Here is a 23001-nt window from a genome sequence, read left to right as displayed (position 1 = left end):
TACCCAATAAATGATTGTGGGATAACTGAATGAACCTAAAATCCAAAGAATTCCCCAGAATTCTGTTAATCCCTAGGCCAAATTCTCAGCAGGCTTTGGAGAGCTTTAACTTCCATTGGAGTCACGGATAAGTCAGCTCTGGCTTTTTTTCATAGTGAGTGGAGAATGGGGTGAGATAAGTAATTTCAGGCAAATGTGTCCTTGCATTGATTTATTGACCTGGCCAAGCTAAGACTAGTCAGGGCAAAAAAAAAAAAGGTCCTGATTTATGTATTTAATTTCTGCTTTATTTTTCTCTCTCCACCCTTATTATAGAGGAATGTGCTTCAGGAAAATACAGATAGAATGAAAAAATTTGCCAAAGGCACAGACTAGCAGGACAGATTTGGGCCTGCCTTCTGATCCTCGAGGCTTGAGCTTCCAGGAAATTTGGAGTTTAAGGAAAGGAACTGGATATCAGTTCCAGCCAAACAGCCAGAAACTCAGCCCGATGAGTCTGTTCTCCTGTGTCTCCTTGGTTGTGCTCATTTCCTTAGATTTCCTATTTGAGCAGAGTCTGGAGCTTCTAAGGCCAACTGGAGTCTGGGAAAACAAGCTCTTAGAAGCTACAAACTCCCAGTTCTAAAATAAATAAGTCATGGAAAATTAAAAGTACAGCATAGGGAAATATAGCCACTTAAGATTGTAATAGCATTGCTTGCTAACTGATGGTGACTACACTTGTGGGGAGCACTAAGTAATGTATAGGGTTGTCAGATCATTATGTTGTATACCTGAAACTACTATAACACTGTATGTTAATTATACTTCAATAAAACAAAAGTGTGACCCAGATGACCTCTTGAAATAAGGTATGGGTGGCCACCCTCTCCAGAGTTGTCTTGGAGCTGCTCCTTTGCTTTGTTTACATTATAGGCTCTAACTCTTCTCAGCAGCAAGTGTTAAATAGGAAAGTCGGTGTAGCTTAACGTATAATATATTGGGGCTGTAGGGACTAACTAGTTTGCAACCTGCCCTCTCTTATGTTGTAGCAATGATGCTATTCCAGGAACCCTAGCAGGGCAGAAACAAAAGGAACCATATTTCAGAGAAGGAAAGTTACACTGTTACAGGTATTCTGAACATAAGCATCAACACTGGACCACATTGCAGAGTTATTGTTGGAAAGAGTTTCAGCTCCTGTACATCAAAGACAATGGCTGGTGGGTGGGACGGGGGAACGGGAATTGTCCAAGGGCACCGTTAGCAAGTCAGGAGTCACCAAAGGAAAATCTGAGCTGGGCGGGTCAGCAACATCCAGCCTGGTGCTTGGCAGGCTCAGCAGCACAAGCTGAGTGTTGCTTAAAAGGAACTCCTTGTTCACTATCTTCAGCTTCCTGGACCGTCTAAGTCAGCGCAAACTCTTTCTAGAAGGATATCCCTTGGCTTCCAGGTTCTGACCTTGCCTCTCCTTTGTGTCTCTGTATCCTCCCTGGTTGGCATCTTATCTCTCTTCCTGACACTAATTTCCTTTTTGGGTCTCAGCAGGGCTCTCCCAACTGTTTTGGATAATATTTTCCTTGTCTGAACCTGCCCTTTGGTCTCTATTCCCCCAGGTAGTCACGGGTACTCTGCCAAGGGAATTGCAGCCACAAGGCCTTATAGAAAGGGCCTGGACTTGGAAACCACACAGAGATGGGTTCTAATCTTAGCCTGCTGGGGTGACCTTCGGCAATTTATTTAATCTCCCTGAGGTTCAGCTTCCTTGTCCGCAAAAATGGGGATAATTTGTCTGACTGGGTTTCTATGAGGACTTGATAAGGACCTACAAAAGTGAGCATGTTGACCCTTTATAAATGGCAGCTCTTATTAAGAGTGAAGAGCAGGCTGGAGGAGATGTCTCATACAAACCCACGGACTTCAGTGATAGCATCTGACCAACAGAATCAGGCGTTTACCCTAGCGGAAAAGTCCTGCATAGATGAAGCCTCTACTTCCTCATTCATAACCTGCTCTAATGTTTCACAATCTTTTAGTCAGGAAATTGTCCTCAATATCTAACCTAAGTTCCTCCTGTTACAATGTGTCATATCACACATATTTTAAAATAACACACTAGACCATGAAAATGAGCAAATTTTTCTATGAGTCAGAGGCATTCACAGGCCTTGGGTCTACTCTTATCTTCGAGAAACCAGGGAATATTTGTCATGTGACCCCTGCAGACTGCGGACTGTGCTGGGCTATGCTGGGAAGCTCCAGGGATGTGTGATGAGACTCCGGTGATGAGCAGTCTCTCTCTCTCTCTCTCTCTCTTTCTAATTTTTTTCATCTGTGAGTGAATGGTTGATCCTAATTTAGAAAGCCTAGGAACACAGCAAACGAGTTCAGCAGGACTGATCACATTGGTGGCTAATCACTGTTATGCAACTGGGGTCTGGCAAGGATTGAAATGCAACCTGTGTGTCAGTCTTCAGCATAGAAGCAGAGGAAAACATTTAAACAGCCCCATGTGACAGATCATTCACTCAGCTTTGCAGGTGCATTTTGCAGCTAATCCTTCTGGCTGGACTATTGATATGAATCATATCTTTCCAGCTAGGTAGCCCTGAATCTAAGTGTCGAAGAAGCACCTGTGGGATAGAAATGTTGGCCCTGGATCCCTGGGTGGCGCAGCGGTTTAGCGCCTGCCTTTGGCCCAGGGCGCGATCCCGGAGACCCGGGATCGAATCCCACATTGGGCTCCCGGTGCATGGAGCCTGCTTCTCCCTCTGCCTATGTCTCTGCCTCTCTCTCTCTCTCTCTCTCTCTCTGTGTGACTATCATAAATAAATAAATAAATAAATAAATAAATAAATAAATAAATAAATAAAAAAAATGTTGGCCCTGGTTTGCAGCACAGGGCAGATGTCTCAATTTTCACATTCTACTCTATGGGCATGCTGTAAACCTCTGCGGCAACATTACAAACTGGCAGCCTGTGGACAGGCTATAGATGTGTTTTTTTGGCCACACAATTTATTGTTTTTTTTTTTTTTTAGGATTTATTTATTCATTTATTCATGATAGACAGAGAGAGAGAGAGGCAGAGACACAGGAGGAGGGAGAAGCAGGCTCCATGCCGGGAGCCTGATGCGGGACTCAATCCCAGGACTCCAGGACTGCTCCCTGGGCCAAAGGCGGGCGCTAAATGACTGAGCCACCCAGGGATCCCCTTGTTTTTGTTTTTGAAGTTGAATTGGTTGGGCAGCCCAGGTGGCTCAGCCGTTTAGCGCCGCCTTCAGCCCAGGGTGTGATCCTGGAGACTCAGGATCGAGTCCTGCATCAGGCTCCCTGCATGGAGCCTGCTCCTCCCTCTGCCTGTGTCTCTGCCTCTCTCTATGTGTGTGTCTCTCATGAAAAAATAAATAAAACCTTCAAAAAAATGAAGTTGAATTGGTTGCCTTTATCTAAAAATTCACATGATCCGGGTTTCCGGCTTTTCCTGAAAACTGGAAGATCTGGCAACATCGAATCTGTAGCTTTTCCTTGTTGTAACATTATCTGCGTCTGGGTGGAGGTGCTCCCTCTAGGTGGGACCACCATTTCCTCCTGCCTCACTTCCACTCAACGTCAGTCACAGAAATCACCTGAACCCTGAAAGCATTTGGGTTGTGACTCTTGGTTTGTGTAGTCTCCTTTGGTCATTGATGGAGAGCATGACTACTTGTATTTTGTTCCTTTGGGTTCTCTAACTTCTCTTTCTCCACCAGAAATGATACCAGAAGTCAGTATTTGTGATCCCTGCAGATATGTCTTCTTTAAGTCTCTATTAAAAAAAAAAATATATATATTTTTTAAAAAATATTTTATATATTTATTCATGAGACACACAGAGAGGCAGAAACCTAAGCAGAGGGAGAAGCAGGCTCCCCACGGGAAGCCTGGTATGGGACTCCATTCCAAGACCCCAGGATCATGACCTGAGCTAAAGGCAGATGTTCAACCACCAAGCCACCCACCCACTCCTCTGAGTCTCTATTTAATGCCACAGTTGAAGACATGTGTCATGCTACAGTAAGTTTCCGTAGGAGGATCAAAGGAATGAATCCGTCTTTGAAATTTGTCTGTTGGCACTTTAAAGTCCAAGGGGCTCCTGTGTGTGCAGAGTAATACTCTCTGCAACTTCCAGTATCAAGACAACTGATGCTCGATTTATCAAATTTACATGCCTAATAAAATTTAGAAGACAAAACTTTCTTCAACTACATTTTTACATTTAAATCCTGATTATAGGGCAGCCCGGGTGGCTCAGGGGTTTAGCACTGCCTTCAGCCCAGGGCGTGATCCTGGAGACCTGGGATCGAGTCCCACGTCCGGCTCCCTGCATGGAGCCTGCTTCTCCCTCTGCCTGTCTCTGTCTCTCTCTATGTCTCTCATGAATAAATGAATAAAATCTTAAAAAAAATCCTGATTACAACTTTTATTTCTTCGGGGTGACAATAACAGAAAACCCTAACTTGGAGTGGCTTAAATAACAAGGAAATGTATTATCTCACAAAAGATGAAGCCTGAAGTGGGCTGTGGATGCAGTACATCTGGGCTCGAGCTCCGCTTTGTTGGGATTCCCTTGGTTCCGCCCTTGTCCATGTATTGGCAGCACTCCTAGGCTTGTCACAACGTGGCTACTGCAATGACATTATCATATCCAGACACAACATTTCAGAGAAGGAAGTGGGACTTTTATTTCCTTTTTGGGGAGGTGGGGAGACAAGACCATGGAAACCTCTCCCAGAAGTCCCACGGTGGACTTTTACTTACATCTTGGTCAGAGTTGTGCCACCTGCCTATTCCTAGACCAATCACTGGCAAGGAGAATGGGACTGCCATTTGGCTTTTACTAATTATCCCAGAGTGAATGAGGGTTCGGGAGTCCATCTTAATGATCACTACATAAACTTAATTAAACTCCCTTAAACAACCCAAATTATATTCATAACCTAGTAAGATCAATTCTTTGAACGTTTCAAACATCCTAACACACCAAATGGCAGACAGAAACACAAAAGTAGGGATGCCTGGGTGGCTTAGTGATTGAGCGTCTACCTTTAAATAAAATCTTGAAAAAAAAAAAGAAAACACAAAGTAAAATAATCACAAAGGCTAGAACTACGTTTAAATCTAATTTTAAAATATACATATTTTAATTTTATTTATTTATTCATGAGAGACAGAGAGAGAGAGAGGCAGAGACACAGGCAGAGGGAGAAACAGGCTCCATGCAGGGAGCCTGATGTAGGACTCAATCCTGGACCCTGGGATCCCACCCTGAGCCAAAGGCAGATGCTCAACCGCTGAGTCACCCAGCTGTCCCTAATTTTAAAATATTGAAACCATAGGGACACCTAGCTGGCTCAGTCGGTTAAGCGTCTGCCTTTGGCTCAGGTTATGATCCTGGAGTCCCAGGATTGAGCTTGGCATTGGGCTCCCTGCTCAGTGGGGAGTCTACTTCTCCCTCTGCCCCTCACCCTACTCATACTTTCTGTCTCTTAAATAAATAAATAAATAAATAAATAAATAAATAAATAAATAAATAAAATCTTTAAAAATATATTAAAACCATAGATTTAATCTTTTCTTTTTTTTTTAGATTTAATCTTTTCATTACTCTGTGTTTATTTTGATATTTTTCTAGGGTTATAGTAATTTTATTAGTAGACCCCAAATTAAAACAATACCACTCCATATTGGCCTGGGTTGTAGGTTACTTAAGTTTGGCTATTTACATAGGTTGGAGTTATTTATAATTGATTCTTGGCTGGGGCCGGGGCCTTGTGGCCCCTTCTGAACCTGAGCTGCCAGACATCGGGCTGCCCCTACTTTCATAACAGCTTTACTAAGATAAAATTCACATACTATTACAACTGACCGTTTAAAATATACAATTCAATGGTTTTTAGTATCTTCAGAATTGTGCCACCATTACTACAATCAATGTTAAAACATTTTCATCGAGGGGCACCTGATTGGTTCAGTCAGTAGAGCATGTGACTCTTTATCTCAGGATCATGAGTTCAAGCCCCAAATTATACATGGAGCCTGCTTAAAAAACAAGAAAAGAAAAGAAAAGAAAAGAAAAGAAAAGAAAAGAAAAGAACATTTTCATCGCTACAATAATAAACTGGTTAGCATACGCCCTCCATTATCCCCCTCCTTTAAGCCCTAGGCAACCACCAATCTACTTTTTGTCTGCATGGCTTTGCCTATTCCGGGCATTTCATACGAGTGGAATCACACACGACATAGAAGTTTGACCCCTTTAATTAAAAAAATTTTTTTTGACCCCTTTAAATCATTAAACCTTACTTGCTCCATCAGTGTTACTTGTCTGTCATGCCTATACCTTTCATAGGGGATTTCCTGAAATCATGTATTTTTAGATTTACAGTATTGTATAATTGGTTGTATTGCCTTTTGTTATGCATTTTTTAAAACGATTTTTTTAAAGTATTTATTCATGAGAGACACACACAGAGAGAGAGGCAGAGACAGGCAGAGGAAGAAGTCGGCTCCTCTCAGGGAGCCTGATGTAGGACTACATTCCTAGACCCCAGGATCATGCCCTGAGCTGAAAGCAGACGCTCAACTGCTCAACAGCTGAGCCATCCAGGAATCCCGCCTTTTGTTATGCATTGATGAAATTGTTTGGGATAACTGGAAATATAAACATGTCATATAAAAAAAATAAATAAATAAACATGTCATATATTAGTTACTCCTTTCTTTCCTTTCTGCATGCTGTCCTTCCTTCCCTCCTTCCACAAATACATATTGAGCATTTTCTCTGTATCAGATATTGTGCCACACACAGGGGATCTAACAATGAGCATGCAGGAGGCCCTTCTCTCCTGGACTTACAGTTGGGAAGAGGCCCCTGGCCCTTGTGCTGATAACATGAAGGGTATTATGTTGGTGTTGCTGAGTTACCATTCTAGAACTGTTCAATGGGCCCTTCAAGTAACTTCTTGCTCCTACCCATATTTTTCTCCATCTCTCCTACCATCTAACCCTTAAACATACCATCTTCATATGTAATTATCACCATTTATACAAACTTTTCCATACGTGTTGAATTATTCCCACAATAATAAATCATGAAATATGTAGGAGTTGCTTTGTTACCAAGTTTAACTTGATTACAACACTAAACTATTCATTTATTTTATATTTATACCAAGATTCTTACAAAAAAGGATTGGAATTGAAGAAGAACACAAGGCATTTATAAATAACCACGGTATAGATAATAACAGTTAACTGGAAAATCTTTCTTACAGTTGAATACTGTAATAAATACTGAATTTATTTTGGACCAAAAAAAAAAAAAACACAATTCAAACAAATTTGCATCAGTCAAGAGACATCTGAATGGTGATAGGTGATTCAAATAAAGATTATAAAAGAGAAGAGGTTATAATTATAGATTTGGCAAAAGGTTAAAAAAGGAAGTATATGGTATATTAAGGAAGTATATTTTTATGTTAGAACCAAAGTAATTTCCAGTTGGATAAAAATTGAAAGGTTTTTTTTTCTTTAAAGATTTATTTATTCATTTGAGAAAGAGAATGTCTCCTGGTGCAAGAGCACGCACATATGAGTGGGGGGAGGGGCAGTGGGCGAGGGAGAGAATCCCCACTGAGCAGGCAAACTCCATCCTCCTGGGATCATCACCTGAACCAAAGGCAGTTGCTTAACCAACTGAGCCACCCAGGCACCCCAAACTGATGGATTTAAAAGGAACAATCTTCAGATCTGTCACCTGGAAATAACTTTATTCACTACCAAATACAACATCCAGATTTTGGATTCTCTTATGTTCCTTAAACAGAAACCAAGGCTTTTTGAAGCACAGTCAATTCCATGTCTTAGAGCGGGGGAAAATCAGGAGAGGCTTGTCACGTCTAAGAAAAGGATGCTTCCAAAAATATTTGAAATCGTGCTAATTGCACAATGAAGCCATAGAGGGATCCCACTGGCCATGTCATGATTCTTTTGAGCGTCAAAGAGAACAATAATTACAGTTAATGATTATATATATATATATATTTAAATATTTTATTTATTTATTCATGAGAGACACAGAGAGAGGGAGAGACACAGGCAGAGGGAGAAGCAGGCTCCATGCAGGGAGCCCAATGCGCGACTCGATCCTGCGACTCTGGGATCACGCCATGAGCGGAAGACAGAGGCTCAATTGCTGAGCTACCTGGGCATTCCTAATGATTACATGTGTAAAACTCCATGAATCAAAGTGAGAAGTTTAAAAGAAGTAAGTATTTAAAAAGTAACTCGAGAGCAGTCCGGGTGGCCCAGTGGTTTAGCGCCGCCTTCAGCCCAGAGCGTGATCCTGGAGTCCCGGGATCGCGTCCCACATCGGGCTCCCCGCATGGAGCCTGCTTCTTCCTCTGCTCGTGTCTCTGCCTCTCTCTGTGTCTGTCATGGATAAATAAAAAAATAAAAATAAAAAGTAACTCTAATATAAAAGCAGGAGATATATACATAATAAAATGTATTGGCATCCCTGGGTAGCGCAGCGGTTTAGCGCCTGCCTTTGGCCCAGGGTGTGATCCTGGAGTCCTGGGATCGAATCCCACATCGGGCTACCTGCAGGGAGCCTGCTTCTCTCTCTGCCTATGTCTCTGCCTCTCTCTCTGTGTGTGTGTCTCTCATGAATAAATAAAATAAAATCTTAAAAAAAAGTATTAAAATTTTTATCAATTTTTAAAGTAGATGTTAATATTTTTGGCTGTTTTGTCTCTTCTGTTATGTATATTCTGCATATAAAATATAAATAGGTATTTCTGTGTAATGAGGGAAGAGTGTATGCAGTGAACTGTGAGGAGGCCAAAAGTTACGAAAAAAAGCAGAAATTGTACTAAGAACAGGAAAAAAAAAGATTAACTTCATGGTCACATAATTACCAAGTTAAAAAAAAGGGGGGGGGGTGTCCAAGATGGTGCTTTAATCAAATATCAGAAAGAAGTTTATGATTCCATAAACTCAGTCCTTTGCTTCCCAGGAGGTAAAACCTTTGGATGACTCTACTAACATATTGAAAGTTAGATCCCGGAAAAATGGGGAAAGATTGGAAATATAGGAAGGAGCAAGAGGAATGAGCAGGTCTGGAATGGTAACTAAGTAACACCCACATGGTTCCCTTCAAGTCACCAGCAGAAGGGGCAGAGCTTCCTCCTAACCATGAGTCTATGTGGCGAAGGGTTACCTGCAAGCTCACTGTTGGCTTCCCAGCACCTGGCACAATCCCTGGTACAGAGAAGGTACTCAATGCTTATTTGTGGAGGAAAAAAATAAGAAGGAAAGGAAGGCACAGAGGAAGAAAGGAAAGGAGTGAAAAATAAAAGATGTGGTTTGTTTTCTTTTTCTTTCTTTCTTTCTTTCTTTCTTTCTTTCTTTCTTTCTTTCTTTCTTTCTTTTTCTTTCTTTCTCTCTCTCCCTTCCTTCCTTCCTTCCTTCCTCCCTCCCTCTCTCTCTCTTTTTCTTTCTTTCTTTCTTTCTTTCTTTCTTTCTTTCTTTCTTTCTTTCTTTCTTTCTTTCTTTTCTTTCTTTCTTCTTTCTTTCTTTCTTTCTTTCTTTCTTTCTTTCTTTCTTTCTTTCTTTCTTTCTTTCTTTTTCTTTCTTTCTTTCTTTCTTCTTTTTCTTTCTCTTTTTTCTTGGATATTGCTGGTTTTCTCCCTATCTTTACCAAGGTATAATTGACAAATAAAAATTGTATAGGGATCCCTGGGTGGCGCAGCGGTTTGGTGCCTGCCTTTGGCCCAGGGCGCGATCCTGGAGATCGCGGATCGAATCCCACGTCGGGCTCCCGGTGCATGGAGCCTGCTTCTCCCTCAGCCTATGTCTCTGCCTCTCTCTCTCTCTCTCTATGACTATCATAAATAAATAAAAATTGAAAAAAAATATTTTAAAAACATTGTATATATTTAAGGTATATGACTCTATGTTCTGATATACACATTATTTATTTATTTATAAGATTTTTTTTTTAAGATTTTATTTATTGGGATCCCTGGGTGGCACAGCAGTTTGGCGCCTGCCTTTGGCCCAGGGCGCGATCCTGGAGACCAAGGATCGAATCCCACATCGGGCTCCCGGTGCATGGGGCCTGCTTCTCCCTCTGCCTATGTCTCTGCCTCTCTCTCTCTCTATCATAAATTAAAAAAAAACAAAAAAAATTATAAGATTTTATTTATTTATTCATGACAGACACAGACACACACACACACACAGAGGCAGAGACACAGGCAGAGGGAGAAGCAGGCTCCATGCAGGGAACCCAACGTGGGACTCGATCCCGGGGTCTCCAGGATCAGGCCCTGGGCTGAAGGTTAAACCACTGAGCCACCCGGGGCCACCCCTACACATAATTTAAAAAATAATTGTCAGGGGCATCTGGCTGGCTCAGTCAGAAGAGCATGTGATTGTTGATCTTGGGGTCATGGATTTGAGTCCCATGTTAGGTGTAGAGATTACTTAAATAAATAAATTTTAAAAATACACTAAAAAAAATTGCCACAGTCGAGCTAATAAACATGCACGTCATCTCACCTTGCTACCTTTTTCTTTTCTTTTTTTTTTTTTTGGTGTTGAGAACATTTAAGATCTACCCTTGTATCAAATTTCAAGTGTACAATACAGTATTATAAACTATATTCACATTGCTATACAGTTGATCTCCAGAACTTATTTACCTTGTAAAACTTTGTACCCTTTGACCAACGTCTCCCTATTTCCTCCTTCCCCCAATCCTTGGCAACCACCATTCTACTCTCCACTTCTATGAGTTTGACTTATATTAGATTCACATATAAGTGAGATCATGTAGTATTTGTCCTTTTGTGTCTGGCTTAGTTCAGTTAGTATAATGTCTTCCAGTTTCACCCATGTTGTCACAAATGTCAAGATTTCCTTCTTTGCAAAGGCTGAATAATATTCCATTATTTATATATATATATTTCCCCATTAAATATAGTCTTATATATGCACACATATATATAGTTATAGATACATATAATATATAATACACACACACATTTTCTTTATCCATTCACCTGTCAATGGACTTAGGGAGTTTTAGGTTGTTTCCCTAGTGTGTCTGCTGTCAACAATGCTGCAATGAACATGGAAATACAGGTATCTCTCCAAGATACTGATTTCATTTCCTTTGGATGTATACTCAGAGTGAGATTGCTGGATTATAAGATGATTCTATTTTTAATTTTTTGAAGAAATTCCAAACTTTTTCATAATGGTTATACCAGAAAAAAGATTTTTGATGTCTCTCCCAGAAGGAGAAGATGGATGGAAAGTGATGTCCTCTTCTCTACTACTCTCTTCATCAGTTTCCTGTGTGCAGTCTGAGGGCCTAAATTGTTCTGTCCTTGCTGAGAGTCAGTAAAGGGGAAGAAGAAAGAAGGATATTCAACCTGAAACTGAACTACAACTAGGACATCATTGTTTGGCTTGTCCTAGTTCCCAGAATTTCTAGGTATGCATGGCTTTTGAGTTAGAAGTTTCCAGCAGATTCAAACCTGGATGCCCCCTATTAAAAATGAGGGGTAGAGGCTCCTGGGTGGCCCAGTCAGTTAAGTGTCCGACTCTTGATCTCAGCTCAGGTACTGATCTCAGGGTCATGAGTTCAAGCCTGTGTTGGGCTCCATGACCAATGTGGAGCCTACTTAAAGGACAAATAAAGTAAAATAAAAAATAAGGGGATCCCTGGGTGGAGCAGTGGTTTGGCGCCTGCCTTTGGCCCAAGGCGCAATCCTGGAGACCCGGGATCGAGTCCCACATCGGGCTCCCAGTACATGGAGCCTGCTTCTCCCTCTGCCTGTGTCTCTGCCTCTCTCTCTCTCTCTCTCTCTCTCTCTGTGGCTATCATAAATAAATTTAAAAAATTAAAAAAAAATAGGGGGTGGGAAGGAGGGAACCACAGTTCACTGAAATAGGAATTCAGAGGGGCTTTATAGCTGCTTTCAACTCTCTCCTCTCCTTCTCTTCCTCAAGCTGAAGTAATTAGCCAGGGTGGTTACATACAACTGAAGTTTTCTTTACCATTCCCAAGTAGACTGAAAGTTTATCCATTGTAGATTAATTTACACTTAGAGATTAACACTCAATAACTGGCTAAAGGTAGAGAAGCATTGGTCATTCAAACCCAAATGTGGATCGATTTAACTTAGATTGCTCTCCTACTCTCAGAAGAAGAGGAGTTTTGATGGAGAGGGTGGAGGGAAAGGATCAAGAATTAACTCAAGGATGAGGGACACTCTGAAGGGAGAGTGGAGCTGGTTAGGGAGGCTTTGGACCTCTCTAGCTGCATTTTCTTAGCCCTTTTAAAAGGATTCCTCTTCAAACCACTCCTTAAATTTTGGTGTTCCCTGGGCTCTAGACCCTTGTCTGATCTTCTACTTCTTCTGTCTGTTCTCTTCCACTCATCTACTTGTATTGTATATCTGGGCTGGATATCACCCATAAGCCCTCAGATCACACCCTTGCTATTGACCATAGGAACCATGTACAAATCAAGCACTGCTTCAGGCTCTGCCTCCTACCTTTGTGTTTGGAGCTTTGGTTTGGCTGCTCTCCCTGATTTCTACCCCACTGCTTTTATACCAAATTCCCCTACTCTCTGTCGAGTCATTTTACCAGAAGTGAAATCTAGTAGATTTTTACTCATTTGGAAGCTTTTGTATTCAGTATCATCTAAAAAAAAAAAAAAAAAAATCTCTTGGGTCATTTTTCTGACTGCAAAGACCAAGGTGTCTTAGCCTATGTTTCTGAAACCAATTCTGATGTGTAGTTTTTTTCCCCCTACACCAAGCAATTCTCCAACACCAGCTGGTGTCAGTTCTACATGGTCTTCTGGTAGACAGCATCAGATGCCACAGGTTAAGGGTTCAGTCCCACAAGTCAGATGCTAATCACCAGTCCAAGCACAAGTTATTACACTGCTTCTGACAGACTAGCTGGAAATCAGAGGTTCCTACACGCCTCTTCCTTGGGTCCAATTGCTTTGCTAGAGTGGCTCACATAACTCATGAAACCAGTTTATTTACTAGATTACTGGCATATTACAAAAGATTTTAAGGAATGTGAATGAACAGCCGTATGAAGAGATACATAGGGAGAAGTCTTATACACAGAAGCTTCTGTTTCTCTGGAGTTTGGGGCCTTGCATGTGGGCGTGTTCTGGTTCACCAACCCAAAAACTCTTCAAACCTTGTCTTTTGGGCTTTTATGGAGGATTCATTACATAGACATGAATTATTAAATCATTGGCCATTGGAGATAGATTAAATCTCCAGCACTTCTCCTCTCCCTAGGAGGTTCCAACCTTCTAATGATACGGTTGGCTCCCTAGCCTTAGGTGCTCTCCAAAAGTTCATTAACATGACAAAAACAATTTAATCACACTCATCACTTAGGAAATTCATGGGTTTTAGGAGTTCTGTGTCAGGGATTGGATGAAGACCAAATACAGTTGACCCTTGTACAACACAGCTCTGAACGGCATGGGTCCACTTACACGTGGATACTTTTTGTTTTTTTTTTTAAACATTTAAAAAAATTTTTTATTTATTTATGATAGTCACAGAGAGAGAGACAGAGAGAGAGGCAGAGACATAGGCAGAGGGAGAAGCAGGCTCCATGCACCGGGAGCCCGATGTGGGATTCGATCCTGGGTCTCCAGGATCGCGCCCTGGGCCAAAGGCAGGCGCTAAACCGCTGCGCCACCCAGGGATCCCGTGGATATTTTTTTGATACTGTAGGTACTAGAAATGTATTTTCTTTTCCTTATGACTTTCTTAATAACATTTTCTTTTCTTTAGCTTACTTTATTGTGAGAATTCAGTATATAATACGTATACAAAATATATGTCCACTGTTTACGTTATTGGTAAGGCTTCCAGTCAACAGTAGGCTATTGGCAGTCATAATTTGAGAAGGTCAAACACGGGATCCCTGGGTGGCTCAGCAGTTTAGCGCCTGCCTTTGGCTCAGGGCGTGATCCTGGAGCCCTGGGGTTGAGTCCCACATAGGGCTCCCTGCGGGAAGCCTGCTTCTCTGCCTCTCTCTCTTTGTCTCTCATGAATAAATAAATAAAACCTTTAAAAAAAAAAAAAAGAAAGAAAGAAAGTCAAACTCTATGTGGATTTTCAGCTGTAAGGTGGTCGAGGCCCCTACTCCCCCACATTGTTCAAGGATCAGCTATGTACATATTTCTTTTTATTTTTTAAGATTTTACTTATTTATTTGAGAGAGAGTGAGAGAGGGAGAAAGAAGACAGAAGGAGAGGGAGAGGGAGAAGTAGACTCCCCGCTGAGCAAAGACTACCCCCCCCCCCCAACTCAGGGCTATATCCCAGGACTCTCTGAGATCATGACCTGAGATAAAGGCAGATGCTTAACCCACTGAGCTACCTAGGCACCCTTAGCCAAAATACCATTCTATATTCCTCCTTCTCCTTCATCTCCCACAGGCTTATTTATTTATTTATGTAGGCTTTTATACTTCTGCACATTCAGCTACCTCTTTCTGGAATGCCCTTCCTTCTCCTCTCCAGCTGTCTATCAATTTTTATTAATTTTCAAGACTCAATCTCCACCTTTGAGAAGCCTACCCTTATCCCTATCCTCAGTGGGTAATGTTGACATTGATATTCATGCAGTCAGTGGGTCAGTAGAGCTGGTTTTGGTCTCAGTAGAAGATCATGAAATCAGGATATTCTATAGAACACTGGGCTCAGCCTAAACTCCGGCTACTGTTGTCTGAGATGCTTTAAGAATTAGTCCTGTCACATAGGTCTGATCATTAAAAGATCAAATTTTGCTGCTTTTGCACCTTGAGCAAAAGACCCAACCCTAAAGCCTTAGAGGTTTCAGTCCTTATTGGCATCAGAACTCTATTATTATAATCTCCTTCTTGTTCGTCATTACTGCCCCTCCCATTTGGATAGGCTTTCATGATTATGGGTGCTTTCACAGATGGTATCTTATTTGTTCCTTACAATAACTCACTCCTGTGAGGCAGAGAGGGTTATTGTTTTTCCTAGTTGACTGCAATTTCCTCTAGCTCTTTGGATGTGGAGTGGGCCTGACTCCCTGGGGTGCTACTTAAATTCTGGGACCAGTTTATGAAATTTCCCAGAAAGCTTCCCCTCGTCCCCAAAAGAGCTGCGGGTGTAATGGCAGTAATGAAGATGCTATCAGCAGCTGAGTGGGCAGGGGCTGGACACCACTCCCACATCTGCAGCTTCAGGCACAGTCGTTCAGCATTTCTGCTTCTTGCTGCTAGATTGTGCCACTGATTATAGAGCAGTTTCAGAGCCTGAGAAAGATAAGAGCTCTACAGACTTGACAGGCCTAGGTCTCCTGCCTGTATAGCCTCAGATGCTAACCTGTCCAATTTCTTCTCATATCTCTGCTCTTGTCATTGTTCTCTACATTCCACACTAGTGGAGTTGGGGTTGCTTGGGGTTCTTGACTAAACCATGCTTTGTCTAGACTGTTTTCTGTGTGGAAGTTTCTTCTCTCACTTTTGCTCAGTTAGCTGCGACTCAGCCTCATCGTCACTCCTCTTTTGCAGCCTTCCCTGTTCTCAAGAGAGCAGCATATTCACCTGTACACATACTTTCCCTTTGTAACCCTTAGCAGAAAAAACACAGGATGGTCTGGAATGCAGTCCAAGGGGAGGGAGTGCCATTTGTTTGCAACACTTAGAAGCCACAAGTATTAGCTATAATTAAGCTAGTCCTGAATAAAAGAACAAAGTCTCTCTAGCCAAAAGTATTTGAAAAGCTTTCAAGTCCTTTATCTACACCTTTCAAATGCTATGGAGCTATAAAGTCTTCCATGAGATTTGTTAGAATGCCCCTTTTCTCACCGATTGCCTTCACATACTAGAGCAGCTTTTCCTTTCTTCTCAACAACTATGGTTGAGTTGTGGCTCCTCCCCACTCCTGCCCTCGCCCCCACCACCGATTTTGCACTGTGATCTTCTTTTCCTCCTTTTTTTCTTCCTAATTCTCCATGACAAAAAGAGTTTAAGAACTAGTCTGGGAAGGTAGGAATCTCCTGGAAGGCAGGGGAGGGGAAGAATGTGTAGGCCAGACCAGAATCTTCTCTGGTGGGCAGGGGAAGGAAACATTATGTTGGGAACATTATCTTTTCACTGTTGTTCAGTTATCTAATGCTATATAACAAACCACTCAAAACAGTGGCATGAAACAACTATCATTTCATTTTGGTCATGATTCAGTGGATCAGAAGTTTGGGCAGGGCAAAGAAAGGACGGTTTGTCTTTGCTTTCCAATGTCTGGGGCCTCAGCTGTGTTGACCCCAAAATGGCTGGAGATGGCAGGGACAGCTTGACTGGGGTCGTATGTCTGGGTTCTTTTCCATGTAGTATCTGCTGGGACTAGAATGTCTATGATGGTTCCTTCTTTCATATAGCTAATGTCTAGGCTGGTATGGTTGAAACAGCTGGGATCTTGCCAGCATTGTTTTCTCTTTTAAGCGACTCTTCCATGTGGCCTTAGCTTCTCACAGCATGGCAGCAAGGTTCCAAGAGGCAGCATTCCAAGAGTAAGAATTCCAAGAAATCCAGGTGAAAGCCAGGTTTTTTGTGACCTGGTTCAGAAGTCCCAGGCTTTTACTTCTGCCACATTCTGTTGATCAAACAAGCCACTCAGTCCAGCTCATATCCGAGGGGAGGGGAATTAGATTTACCTCTTCATATTTAGAACACTTTGGACCCATAGAGAAACAGAGTTAATTGGTGCCATCTTGGAGACCATCCACCATAGTCCTCGCTTCATCCCAGCCACTACGATTCATGTCCCTTTCATGGAATCGCCTTGAAGTCCAAGATTGCCTCAAAGTCAGGTCTAGGTGTATGAGGTTCCTTGACTGGAGCTCTTCTTCATCTGAAGAACTGTGAATTAAAGAGACAAGTGTGTCCCACACCTGCTACTGAAAAATATGGGATAATGCTTCTTTTTTCTTTTTTTTTTTTTTTTGAGCTAATGTTTATTATTGTTTGAAGCTAAATTTAGGGTTAACTGGTTACACAGTAATAGATAACTAATATAATCTGTCAAGTTCCAAAACAGTCTTTTCATGACATCATTCTGCTTTAAAATTTGTTTGGATTATGAGAATTGAGATTGAGGAAGAAATGGGAATTTGGGTCCTAGTTATGTGAATATATATATATATATATATAGCTTTGAAATACCTGTTTGGTGCTAACAGATACTGAGAGAACCATCTAGTGGTTAAGCTGAATCCTGAGAATTAGGAGGGTTTCATTTTTTTGTCACTTCCCCGGGGAAAGCTGAGTTGGCATTCAGAAATTAAAGGTTGAATCATGTTTTTCCTTACAGGCAGATTTGGACTGGAGTTGGGGAGGGTAAATGATAAAAGTGATACTAGCATGTCAAGAAAAGTGGTAAAGTGGGGTAGGGCCTCAAGGTTCCTCACAGCGAGGCACCAGCAGTCTCTCCTCTTCCACCCCTCTAGGCTATCTTTTCCTCTGGCCCGCTAAATTCCCTTTAGTCTCTAGCTCATTGAGCACTTCTTTCCTTTTCTGCTTTTTCCCACCTCCCCTTCCTAATGATGACCTTTCCCTTCTTTATAAGGTGCATATGTGTGCATTCAGGAACATAATAGAGGAAAACAAAACCAAACTCGAAATGAGAATGATCTTTTGAAAAGTCTTGGTATTTGTTCTTCTGTCCATGTTGTCCAGATTTAGTCTTGGATTGGAGAGGCAAGGCACTGACTGTGCCTGGTGACTTCATCGGTTTGGAGTCAGCCAGCAATCCTTATTATCCTAGGATGTGAACACTGAGAAGAACCCCTGCAGAACATCTGGTGCAACGTGTTCATCTATATGTGAAGAATCTGAAGCCCCCAAAGCTCAGGTGACCACACTTAACAGATACTAATTAAACATCTACGATGAAGAGGACGCCTTCATAGGCTTGGATGTGTTCTTTTAAATGGTCCACCCATTCTGACTAGTAAAATAGGTGGAGTGATTTGCTGGGACTCTCTCATTAACTATTGTGCAAGCACAGAAACACCAGGAACAGCACACTGACCAGCGGCAAACCCTTAAGTTGTGTACTGACCCTCGAGAGCTGAGGGTTAGGAAGCAAAGCATGCCTGACTCTGTGGCTTCTAAACCAACCTTAACCCTCGGCTCCAGGCCCCCCACAGCCCAAAGAAACGTGTGAAAAATGAATAAAACCCTTCCCTCCGAAGTCCCTCCTGCCTCCCCTCCCCCTCCCCCTCCCCCGGCTGGGATCAGCGCTGGCCTTGGAGCCCCTGCTCGGGGACTTTTCAGTTCTCCTCAGACACTGGCGCGTCCGCGGGACACACGCGGGGCTTTTTTTTTTTTTTTTTCTTACTGCGAGGCGCGGGCTGCGGGCTGCTCACCCCGACTCTCGTATTTTAACTCGGAATGAGGGTCTTGCTCGGTGGGCACGCAAGCCCCGAAGCAGGCCCGAGGCGGCCTGGGGAACCCGAGCGACCTGCGGGGTGGTGCTCCGCCGGCAAGAGCGCGGGGAAGGCCCGCACTCCTCCCCGCGGGGTGGGAAGCCCCGTCCGCCCGGTGCGCCCGCTCGGCCCGCTCCGCGCCTGGCTCCCGGCGGACGCCGAGGGGGCGGGGCCTGGCGGGGGCGGGGCCTGGCGGGGGCGGGGCCTGCGCGGTCAGGTGACTGAAGAGCGGGCGGCCGTGGCTGCGGCGGCGGAGGGGCGTCAGACTCGCCCGAGGGTCGGCGAGGCGGGCTGGCAGTCGGGGGAGCCACGCGGCGGCCATGGGGGGCTTGAAGGACGAGCTGCTCAAGGGCATCTGGCACGCCTTCACCGCGCTCGACCTGGACCACAGCGGCAAGGTCTCTAAGTCCCAGCTCAAGGTGGGCACCCCGCCCGGGTCCGGTCCCCCTCCGACCCTCCCGCGTGCGCTCTCCCCCCCCGCCCCCCGCCCCCCGCCAGGTGGAAGCCGGCCCCGGCGGGCGGCACCCCAGGAAGGGGCGGGCAGGAATGCGGCCGGGCGGCCTGCTCCGCGCTGAGGGGCCAGAGACCGGGATTCGGTGGTTCAGCCTCCCTGCTGCCTTCGGGCGGTGCCCTCGGGCGGGTGGGTAGGCCCTTCGGGGCCCCTCGTGAGCGGTGGGGGGCGGGGCGGGGGGGTGTGTTAGGCGGGGATGGGGTCTGAGGAGCCGGGCTCCTGTTGGCGAAGGGAGGGGGGCAGAAAGTCGCAGAGTCGGAGCGGCGGTGGGAAGCTGGCTTAGGCAGCACGCCCGGAGTACCGTCGCCCTCTGGAAGAGGAAGGGACTTGCCCAAGATCACTGGGGCACAGCCTTGTGCCGAGCGCGCGCTCCACACCCGGGCGGCCCCGAAACGGCCAGCTGCGGCCGAGGCAGCCTGGCTGTTCAGAGGAGGGAGAAGTGCCCAGAGCCTGGCCTCCAGCCGCTTCCTCCTTTGGGGGCTTTGGTGGTGGGAGACGCTCTCTGACTTGTGAGAAAGACCTCCCGGCCCAGGGGCTTCAGGTCAGTCTCGCGTGTGCTGTGTCCCGCAGGGACCTTCGTTCCCGGTGAGGAGCCCCGATCTCTCTGCCAGAGGCTTTATTGTGACTGCCAAAGACCCCAATTGAGAGTATAGGGTATAAATAAAGGAATGCTTGTAAATTGAGTAACCCCAAGCCGGGAAAGTGGCACTTAGCCAGGAGAAATTGGCAGCTTCTTGAAAGTATAAAATATAGAAACAGACAAGAAGAGCCATTCACAGGCATTTTCTAATATCCACATTTTGGATCTGAATGTCTGGTTTTCTTAGCCTCTTCTGAGAATGAGTTTCTGAAGATTGGGTTTGCTTTGTTTATTTTGTGCAGTAATCAGGAGGTTTTTATGAGTAGTGGCTTTGATGCCAGTAGGATTTAGCATTTGCTTTTCTCCTTCCCCATCTTCCTTTCACACTCCTCCCTTCTCATTCATAAAATTATAGTTTGGAAGGGTTCAGAGAGATCATTCTCTTAATGCTTATTTTACTTCTAAATTAACTACAGTAAAATTGACTTTTTCGGTGTACAGTTTTATGAATTTTAACACACGTATAAATTTCTGTAACTGCTACCAAAATCGGGTTTCCATCAGTTCTGTCATCCCAGAAAGCTTCATGTTGCCCTCTCCACCTCCAGCTGGGGTGAACCAATGGTCTGGTTTGTTCTTAATTGCTATAGTTTTGTCTTTTTCCACAGTGTCATGTAAATGAAGTAATTTGGTATGTAACCTTTTGATACTGGCTTCTTTTACTCAGGGTAATGACTTAGAGATTCACCCATGTTATTGTGTGTATGTGTTAATCATTCCTTTTTTATTAAATAATCCATTGTATGGATGTACCCAAGTTAATCCAGTCACCTTTGAACATATGTGTTGTTTCCCCTTTTTGGTGATTATGAATAGAGCTGTGTTTTACTTTTTACTGTTTTTACTTTTAATTTACCTATACCACCATATTTAAAGTGAATTTATTATAGATCACTTGTAATTGGGTCTTGTTTTTTAATCCATTCTTGCAATCTCTTGTTTTTTCATTGTTGTGTTTAGACCATTTACATTTAATGTAATTATTGATATGGTTAGATTTAAGGCTACTAATTTTACTATTTGGTTTCTGTTTTCCAATTTTTGTTCCACTGTTTCTTCTTTCTTTCCTTCTTTCAGATCATTTGAATATATTTTAGTATTTCATTTTAATACTGTGCCCAATGCTAGGGGTGGTAGTAGAGGTGGGGGGACAAATCTTTGCCTTCAAGGAGTTTAAATTTTGGTAGGCAAATTAAGAAAATAATCAAGTATTAGAGATGGTTGGTTCTTTCTCTCAATTATATTACTCGGTTACCTTATCCTTAAGAAATGTAAAATCTGATGGTTGAGATAAATAAATATAATTGGATAGAGGATGTTGAGTGGATTAGAAGATAAGGGGCCATGAGATTTTAAAGGAAAAGGTGATTAGTTTTTTACTGGTGAGATTATTTCATGAAAAAAAGCTTCTTTGAAATAAACTTGAAAACAATCAGGATGTGATCATATAGAAATGCAGGAGGGAAAGCTAAGCCATTCTATTCATTTATTCATTCATTGGATATTTGTTGACTGCTGGTAGTTCCAAGGCATCCCTGTCCTCTATTGCAGCAGTCTGGAATTAATCAGACATTTATGGGGACTTCTCTGTAATTTATTTTGATTGCAGTGTAATGTATGAGTGAGTGTATGTTTGTATATTTAAGAGTTGGGGATCCCTGGGTGGCTCAGCGGTTTAGCGCCTGCCTTTGGCCCAGGGCATGATCCTGGAGTCCCCGGATTGAGTCCCGCGTCGGGCTCCCGGTATGGAGCCTGCTTCTCCCTCTGCCTGTCTCTCTCTCTCTCTCTCTGTCTGTCTCTGTGTGTCTATCATGAATAAATAAATAAATCTTTAAAAATAAGAGAGAGTTATTGCTGGTGATAAAGCAATAGAAATAGATTGTGGTTAATGCACAGAGAGGACTTTTAGTACCAGGCTAGTGAGGTAGGTGCCATAGAGCCTCCAAGTTTTTGGAGAGGTGATGGACCATGATAAGAAGTGCACTTTAGGAAATCACTTGGGCTGTAGCATGTGACCTGGGTTAGAGTGGATTGGACATGTTGGAATTAGGAAACCATTGCAGTAGTCTTGATGAGAGGTAATAGGGGTGGAGGTGGTGAGGATGGACGAATGGGAGATGGTGAGCGAAGGAATTTTGCTGTCTACTAGCCTGGACTCATGATTGGGTGTGAGGAGAAATGAAAAGGACAGAGTCAGAAATGTTTCAAATTTCAACTGTGGATGACCAATGGATACTCGTGGTTTTTAATAGAAACAGGAAAGTTATCAAAAGGAGCTGTTTAGAGAAGAAACGAAAGTTAACTTTGAACATGTAGGGTTTTATTTATATTGTTTTGTTTTTGAGGCCCTTGTTGGAGATGATGTCCTTGGCAAGGGTGGGGCTGTCAGTACAGGATCTAGTAGTTTGAAACTTGGAAAAAAAGAGAGGAAAGATTAATTGATGGCCTTGGGGAATGGCTAGAGTATGTGGTGAGAGGAAGAATAGAAGTCAAGGGAATGGAAACAAGAGTAAGAACCACTTCAGAGCAGCACTGGAACTGAGGGAGAAGAGTTTTCAAGGAAGACATGATCTCTTATTTTTGAGAGTTAAGCTGTTATTTTTATTGTTCTATACACATATTTTGGAGATTGTAATGAGAGTGACTCATTTCTTTTTTTTTTTTTAAAGATTTTATTTTTTATTTATTCTTGAGAGACAAGCCAGAGGGGCAGAGACATAGGCAGAAGAAGAAGCAGGCTCCTTGTGGGGAGCCTGATGCGGACTCAATTCCAGGACCCCGGGATCATGACCTATGCTGAAGGCAAATGCTCAACCACTGAGCCACTGAAGTACCTCTACATATTTCTTCTTTATTTTTATTTATTTATTTTTTTTTAAAGAAAGATTTTATTTTATTTATTCATGATAGAGACAGAGAGAGGCAGAGACACAAGCAGAGGGAGAAGCAGGCTCCATGCAGGGAGCCCGACGTGGGACCTGATCCCCGGTCACCAGGATCACACCCCGGGCTGAAGGCAGGCGCTAAACCGCTGCGCCACCCGGGCTGCCCCATATTTCTTCTTTAAAGAGAAGTTGTGAAAACTTTAGAATATTGGCATCATCTTGGGAATAAATTCATTTTTTACTTTTAGGAGATTATTTTGCAGTATAGTACTCATTTATTTTATTTTTTAAAGATTTTATATATTTATTCATGAAGAGACACAGAAAGAGAGATCGCGCGAGAAGCAGAGACACAGCAGAGACAGAAGCGGGCTCCATGCAGGGAGCCTGACATGGGACTCGATCCCGGGTCTCCAGGATCAGGCC

At 43.2% G+C, this 23001-nt stretch overlaps 1 protein-coding gene and 2 long non-coding RNA genes across 6 annotated transcripts in view; 1 reads left to right on the top strand and 2 right to left on the bottom strand.

Moving 5' to 3' along the window:
• The window catches only part of LOC140614811 (uncharacterized), an 84823-nt gene that overhangs the window by 10441 nt on the left and 51381 nt on the right, over positions 1 to 23001 (bottom strand). For 3 of the 4 annotated variants that reach the window (XR_012015581.1, XR_012015578.1, XR_012015579.1), the window contains one exon: positions 4518 to 4646. This is a non-coding gene — a long non-coding RNA (uncharacterized lncRNA). Of the gene's footprint in view, positions 1 to 3426; positions 3788 to 4517; positions 4647 to 23001 lie in introns of those variants that run through there. The other variant, XR_012015580.1, reaches the window with a different exon arrangement.
• On the bottom strand, positions 16261 to 18669 carry LOC140615405 (uncharacterized). The gene is made up of 2 exons (XR_012016066.1): positions 18452 to 18669; positions 16261 to 16971 (listed from the first exon to the last, which is right to left on the bottom strand). It is a non-coding gene; the product is annotated as an uncharacterized lncRNA (long non-coding RNA).
• Positions 18760 to 23001, top strand: part of SWAP70 (switching B cell complex subunit SWAP70) — a 75252-nt gene continuing 71010 nt past the window's right edge. The window contains exon 1 of the mRNA XM_072794109.1: positions 18760 to 18958. Coding sequence (XP_072650210.1) covers positions 18860 to 18958 — 99 coding nt within the window. The 5' untranslated portion in view covers positions 18760 to 18859. The remainder of the gene's footprint in view (positions 18959 to 23001) is intronic.

This window comes from Canis lupus, chromosome 23, assembly GCF_048164855.1.
Source record: "Canis lupus baileyi chromosome 23, mCanLup2.hap1, whole genome shotgun sequence".
NCBI lineage: Eukaryota > Metazoa > Chordata > Mammalia > Carnivora > Canidae > Canis > Canis lupus.
This window is presented reverse-complemented; position numbering and strand designations above follow the sequence as displayed.